Raw genomic sequence first — 7,284 nt, 5'->3', positions numbered from 1 at the left:
CAAGCTCCGCCCCCCGGGTTTACGCCATTCTCCTGCCTCAGCCTCCCAAGTAGCTGGGACTACAGGCGCCCGCCGCCACGCCCGGCTAGTTTTTTGTAGTTTTTAGTAGAGACAGGGTTTCACCGTATTAGCCAGGATGGTCTCGATCTCCTGACGTCGTGATCCGCCCGGCCTCCCAAAGTGCTGGGATTACAGGCTTGAGCCACCGCGCCCGGCAGGATTTCATAATTCTTAAGGTGGATGTCTCCATTTCACAGATGGAGAAACTGAGGCGCAGAAAGGGAAATGACCATCTCAGATCCTTCAGCCAGGTCTGGCTGGTTTTATCAGCTAAGTCCCCCGGCCTCAACTGGCAGACAGGGCTGGGTTTTTCTGGGCTCCCAAAACTCAGGGTAGGGTGATGGTGGCTGCTGCCTCGAGCACCTGTGTCCCTCATCCTTGCATGCTCCCAGTTCCCTCACCGTGGGCCTGGACTGGTGTGCCCAATGGCTGCCCTCTGCTCCTGGTTGACTGACTCTCCAGTTGCCTCCTGGGTGTGCCTGGAGTCTCATGCTGCACTCCCATGCCTCCTGTCACCCCTGACTCAGTTTCCCCTCTCATCCCAGCCAGCAGCTATGGCTGTCTGGCTGTGACTCTGTTGAGATCACCTTTGTGAGCCTCTGTTTCCATAGCTGTGAGATGGTGGAGATGATAGTAACCACTCATAGCGTTGCTGTGAGGATTAAACCAGGTGCTGAGCATTGAGAACCTGATATGGGGCCAGGTTCAGATGCACGAACCACCCCCACTCCCAACCCTGCCCCCGCCCCGCCCCCGCCCCCAGTCTTGTAAGCCTGACCTAGAGGGTATGACACCTGTCTGGGGACCCCTTAAGGGCATAGGGTGACTGCAGCCACCTTTTCTAAGACCCCAGCCCAGGATCAGACCTGACTCCAGGAAAATGCCTCCTGCTCCCAACCAGAGCCATTCACCACGCCATTCCATTCTCTTCCCAGTTTAACTTAGCTGCTAGGAAGAGGCCCAGGCAAAGCCCACCCTTGAGATAGGCCTCCCTGGTGCCTGTCTTCAAAAATCCAGGCATTCTTAGGCAAGGGTCGAACTGAAGCAGCACGAGCCCTGGACCCCCGGGGCCACCTACACCCACTGACCTTCTTGGTATAGCCCATGGCCTTCAGGACAGAGTGATTCAAGGTCTCCAGGGAGGCCAGGACATCCTCATAGTCACCCATGTGGTCCACAAAGTAATCTGGGGAAGGAAAGGCAAAGGTCAGGGGTCACAGGTCCTGCCCCTCCCACTCAGCACTCCTGCCCCTCCCACCTGCGCTAGCCCCAGCCTCCCTGCCTCAGGACCTTCTCCTCCAGCCCCATCCCGGCACCCCCATCTTGGTCCCAGAATAGCCAGGCACCTACCACACAGCTCCTTGGTGTCTACGTGGCTGCAGAGACAGACAGAGACAGAGAGGGGGTTAGCAGGCCTGACCCTGCACAGCCTGCGAAAACACACATCCCGCCTGCTCTTTGCAGCCTGTGTGCTGGCCCCACAAGCCCCGCCTTATAGATGAGTGTGCAGCAGGTAGGTGACACCCCCACCCCTGAAGGCCCATGTCTGTCTGACCCGACACCACCCACCCACCCTTCTTCTGTTTTCTCTGAGTCTGCTGACCCCATCATGAATAAATGACACCAAGGGTAGGGCCAAGCCAGGGGCCGGGAAAGGGGTAAAGAGACAGAGGGTGGGGACCCGTTACTGTGACGGGCTGTCAACAAAGCTCTCACCCGACCCCCTGACCCACCCCCAGGCGACCCTGCCTGCTGGGTCCTGGAGTCCTTGGGGGTGTGGCAGAGCCCTTCTTGTTCTGGTCCCAGCCCCTGGGTCCCACATCCCCATTCCTGCAGCCTGGAGAAGGGTCCTGTCCTTTCTTGGGGGAGCGGGCTAAGCATGAGCCTATCCCCATGGCAGTGAAGGAGCATACACCAGCCCCAAGATCAGGGCTGCAGTGCTGGCAACCATGGTGGTTCTGCAGCTTAGGAGCAGATTTGATAAGCTGAGGCCCTCTGGGACTGGCTAGAGATGGTCTGGATAAGGAGCCACTGCCAAGTCAATGTGCAAGGGACCCAGTACAGTGGTGGCCCTTTCTGGGACCAGGTCCCTCCTCGTGCTCAGAGGAGCCCAGGCTCAGCAAGGCGCATCTGGACAGAAGGCTTCTGTGGCCCAGTGAATCTGCACTCCGAGGCTTTGCCTGCTCTGTCAGGAGGTGCCTCCAACCTCCATCTCATATTCAGAGTTCTGGCAAGTCCTGCAGAAAGCGACCCTGTCATTCTGCTTTAATTCGTGTTTCACAAATCTTTCTGTTTGTACACTCTTTTGGGCACAAAGTCTATTTAGCATCCCAAGAAGCTAATGTTTGTGGCTTACACCTTAGGGAATGTTGAGGAGATTAATCCTGAAAGTCTTTCAGAGCCGGGCGCGGTGGCTCAAGCCTGTAATCCCAGCACTTTGGGAGGCCGAGACGGGCGGATCACGAGGTCAGGAGATCGAGACCACCCTGGCTAACACAGTGAAACCCCGTCTCTACTAAAAACTACAAAAAACTAGCCGGGCGAGGTGGCAGTGCCTGTAGTCCCAGCTACCCGGGAGGCTGAGGCAGGAGAATGGCGTGAACCCGGGAGGCGGAGCTTGCAGTGAGCTGAGATCCGGCCACAGCACTCCAGCCTGGGTGACAGAGCGTGACACTCCGTCTCAGAAAAAAAAAAAAAAAAGAAAGTCTTTCAGAGCTTTGACCTTCCATAACCACGAATCCTCCCTGCACCCCCACCCACCCACACACACTCTCACAATTCGACTCTCAAACCAGTGCCTCCTTCTCCCTCCACCTCCACCCCCTCCTGTACCCTGCTGGCCCTAACACAAAACGCTCTGAAAGAGAAGGTCTAAATCAATGGGCACCTGCCTGGCCCCTTCAAAGCACCCCAGGGAGCTGCAGTAACAGCTCAGAAATCTCCATCTGGCTCCAGAGAGTTCTCCATTCTGCAGTCTGCAGCCTGAAGCCATTTCTTTACAGTGGCCTTTCCCAGAGGATGGTGTGTGCCCCAGTTACCACATCCTGGTGCCCAGCCAGTGCCCCCCAGGACACTCTCAGCCCCAGCCTCTGGTCCAAGCCACCGCTGCGCTCTGCCCCTTGCACACGGGTTTTGTGGTAGCTTCTTGTCCAGACCATCTCTAGCCAGCCTCAGAGAACCTCAACTTACCAAATGTGCCCTAAGCAGCCCTCCGGACACTTGGGTCCTTATCATGCAAGTAGGCCCGAGAAGGGAGATCAGGTGGGGCTCTGATCCCTCCTGAAGGTGGGGTTGAGGAGAGGGCTCAGACCTCATCCCGTCTGGGGAATCCCAAGGGCAAGATTGGAGGTGACGTTGGGAAGGATCAAGTGTAAGTCTGAGTAGAATCTGCATTTCCCACTTGATTTAGAGATGGGGTGGAGCCAGAGTTTTTGACTGATTCTGAGATGCAGGTTAGGGTTATGACTGGGTTGGAGAACAGGTTTAATACGGTGTAATGGTAGATGTAGTGTTGAGTTAGGATTCGTGTTTGGTTTAACACAGAAGTCAGTGTTAGGGTGAGGTTCAACCTCACAGTTAATGTTGGGACTAGGAGGATGCACAGGCATTGGGGCTAAGGTCAGAACCAGCTGCTGGCTGAAGATGGCAGAAAGATGAAGTTATTGCCAACTTCCCATTTTCATAATCCCATGTCCACTGCAAAACCGGGAGTCTCTCCTTAGTTGGCCATGTGCACTCAGAAGAGACACACTTGCGATAGTAACCAATGCAATACGAATCTGCACACGCCCCAGTCACCTCAGGCGGTGAAGAGCTGACTTCCGAATTAGCAAATTTGGGGATTTTCAGTTCTCCTGCCCCTTACAGGGGACTAGGAATGGAGACTAGATGAAAAGACGCCTCCACCATGGCCCACACATGCCCCCACTCTGCCAACCAGGACTGAGGCTCACTTGGTGTTGTCAGAATCAATAGTGTGAAAGAGATCCTCGAGTTCTTTCTCACTGAGGACACCATCTGCAAAGAAGAGCTGGAATTCCTCCAAGGACAGCTTCCCATCATCTGCAAGGAAGGAAGCAGGGAAAAGAGCTGGTGTCTGCACAGATAAGGCTGGTGGGGCCAGTGCATTCATGGCCCCCAAATCCAGGCAATGCCCTGACTGACAGAGGAACTCCAGCTCAGATAATCCCTGCCCTCCCAGTTAACTCCCAAACTAAAAGACAAATTCCATTTTAGATAATCCCTACCCACCCAGCTAATTCCCACACTAACCAGTAAACTCCAGTACACAGAGAATCACTGCCTCATCCAGCTAATTCCCAGACCAATGCCTGTTTACAGATAATCCTCAAACCAACAATAATGCAATAGCTAGCTTTCTTGGGCTCACCATGCACTCAACAGTTTCCATGTATTCAACAAATACAGAGTACCTGCCCCTGCCAGGGAATTTTCTCTCATTAATTTACATGGCCACCTGGAGGCAGGTGCTATTTAAGATAAGCCAGTGTGAGCAACTTGTCCCACGTCACACCATCGGTATGAAGTGGATCCAAAGCCCAGCAGCTGGATGAGCCACCACTCCATAGCTTCCAAATGCCAAGTGGTCTCCCCACAACCCCATCCCCAATCCCAGCCCCTAAGCCTTGACTCTCTCAGCACTGTTCTTAGAGTACAGAACAACCCTTTCTTCTCTGCCCCATCTATGTGGCAAACTTCAAGTCCTTCCCTGAGGCAGCATGAGATGCCTGCCAATGGCTGACATGAGGTTCTCGCTGACATGAGGTTCTCACTGTTACCTCCTCTCCCAGGCCACAGATGCAGCCATCTAGATGTCAAGCCATGCGGGAAGGAGGTGCCAGGCCTGGAGGTGCCAATGCTCTGGCCAGAGACTGTGCTTCTGAGGTGGAGCTCCACAGAGGGGTGTCCACAGCTGACGCATACCACCTGTCCTGCCCATCGCCTCACCTTTTCCCCTCACTCGCAGTTGCTCTGGGGACACTTTTGGCCCCACCAGGAAGGTCTTGTGGGTTTGGATCAGATTGGGCCACCAGGGGAGGTGGCTTGAGCAGAACATCAGGGACTCTGGAAGGCAGTCTCTAAGCTTCCACCCTCAGTTCCTTCCACCTAGACAGACCTGCTGAGCAAACGCCAGCAAGCTCACCCCCCACCTGCCCTGCAGCCACCTCCCCCTCCTCAAGGATCTGTTCCTCCTTAACAGAAACTATGTGAGGGGCATGGAGGTCAGGGAGAAAAGGGAGCCCACGATGGGTTCCTGGCCCCCAGCCTCTCTACATAAACCCCTCACATTACTTCCAGAGGATCTGCACTCAAAGCTGGGTGCTTGGGACAAGGGCCCTGCGAGTCCACATGGCACCTTCCTGTGGATTAGAAAAAGACACTCCTTTCTCTGCTGAGAGGATGAGACCAGTGTTGGCGCACGTGTTGAAAGTGGATTGTAGCCTAGATTTGAAACCCTCCACTTCCTTGGGTGTGTGCCCTTGTGCAGCGCACAACCTGCCTAACCCAACATGGCAGACCTACTTGGGTTCAGAATGAGTCATTCTTAAACTTTAAAGGCTCTAGTGCTTCTGTCTGTGCTCCTAGCAGCTCTGCTGGAGCTCAACACAGGGTGAGAGCATAAGCTCAGGAGAGGGGGGGTCTTCAGATCTTACCATGGTTTCATGCCACCACTTTTCTCTTTAACCCCATAGGGCATAAAGTATCAGAGGCTGGTAAAGAACATGAACATGTGTGCGTGGGGGGCTAGGGCCAATATCCCAAGATGCCCCCAACATCGCAGCACAGATTTCAAGGTTACAGTGGGAAGAATTTGACTTTCAAAGGAAAGGCCAACAAAACCCTAATCCAACCACCCATGCACAAACCCAAGACCCAAAACCTAACAACAAAAAGTCCATAGTCAGCCATGAGATAAGTGAAATCAAAGTTGTGGCTTTCTGTGTTCTGTGACAGAGAACGCCTTCCAAGTGTCTTCAGCAAGACTGAAGATAAAACCCAGGAATCACGGCATGGAGTCAGGCCACACGTGGAGTTCTTTCCACATGCTCATTCCTTTAGTCTTCGTAACAAGATACAGGTAATACTATCACTTCCGTTTTAGAGAGGGGTAAATGGAGGCACGGAGCCATTAGGGTACTTGCCTAGGTCCTACAGCTGAAGCTTGAACCCAGGCCATCTGGCCCCCAAGTCCAGGCTCTCAACCTAATCCAGGGGTAGGATCTGGGGGCGAGATCACCACCTACCCAGCAGGGGGTGGGTGCTGGCTCAGGCACCCCCACTTTGGGTGAGGGGTAGTCACCATGGGCATGACAGGAAGGTCTTAGTGAGCCCCAACCCCAGCCTCCCTCTGGCTGTCTCATCTCCCCACGTGCCTGTCGAGGTACCTTGGTCCCCGTCTGCACACTGGGAGAGCAGGCAGGCAGAGGCCAGCAAGGTGCCCCATCACAAAGCTTTCCGCTTACCCTGAACGCCTGACCACCGGCCTAACGAATCCGCTAATGAGGAAAAACATGGCCTACGCAGGCCCCCAGTCCAATTAGACAGGCCAAGCGGGTTGGCGCCGGCACTTCTGCCAGAGACCCCAAGCGGGCCTTTTGCAGGTGTCTTTGCTAATTAGCACGAACTCAGCATCTCCATGACCTTTCAAATGCCAAGAGCCTGTCAGTGTCCATGTCCCTGGAGGGAATGCTGTCTGGCACTCAGCCCTCTGCCACCCTCTGGGTTTATGTCCCAGGATGCCAGTCAAACCCCGCATGCTAACCTTCCTGTAGGGACTGGGCATCTGGTGTCCATCTCAGCCAAACAAGTCTCTGTCACAGGAGCCACTCTGAGAGGCCAGCCCTGAGCCTTTGCTCCTGTCATCTCTAAGGCCTAAGGGCAGCCTGGGGGCTCCTTTGAGTTTGCACACCCATCCCCCACTCCTCTGAGGCATCCCATCCATCCTTCTTGTGGACACCTGAGGCAGGGCTAGCATCAGTGTTGAGTAGTCCTGTGTGTGCTTGTGTGCCTACCTGCTTCCACACCTGCACCCCCTGCACACCTGTTCCCATCCCTGCACCCACACCCCCCTGCACACCTGTTCCCATCCCTGCACTCACACCTCCCGCACACCTGTTCCCATCCCTGCACCTACACTCCCCTGCACACCTGTTCCCATCCCTGCACCCACACCTCCCGCACACCTGTTCCCATCCCTGCACC

At 54.9% G+C, this 7,284-nt stretch overlaps 1 protein-coding gene across 2 annotated transcripts in view; it reads right to left on the bottom strand.

Annotated features, from left to right (window-relative positions):
* The window catches only part of NECAB2 (N-terminal EF-hand calcium binding protein 2), a 32,793-nt gene that overhangs the window by 21,186 nt on the left and 4,323 nt on the right, over window positions 1-7,284 (bottom strand). The window contains exons 2-4 of one of the 2 annotated variants that reach the window (XM_011942183.1): window positions 4,014-4,122; window positions 1,411-1,436; window positions 1,149-1,246 (exon numbers count right to left, since the gene is read on the bottom strand). In XM_011942183.1, coding sequence (XP_011797573.1) covers window positions 1,149-1,229 — 81 coding nt within the window. In that variant the 5' untranslated portion in view covers window positions 1,230-1,246; window positions 1,411-1,436; window positions 4,014-4,122. The remainder of the gene's footprint in view (window positions 1-1,148; window positions 1,247-1,410; window positions 1,437-4,013; window positions 4,123-7,284) is intronic. The other variant, XM_011942182.1, reaches the window with a different exon arrangement.

Source organism: Colobus angolensis, unplaced genomic scaffold (assembly GCF_000951035.1).
Source record: "Colobus angolensis palliatus isolate OR3802 unplaced genomic scaffold, Cang.pa_1.0 Scaffold207, whole genome shotgun sequence".
Taxonomy (NCBI): Eukaryota; Metazoa; Chordata; class Mammalia; order Primates; family Cercopithecidae; genus Colobus; species Colobus angolensis.
Note: the sequence above shows the minus strand (reverse complement) of the source record. Positions and strands in the feature narration are given on the sequence as shown.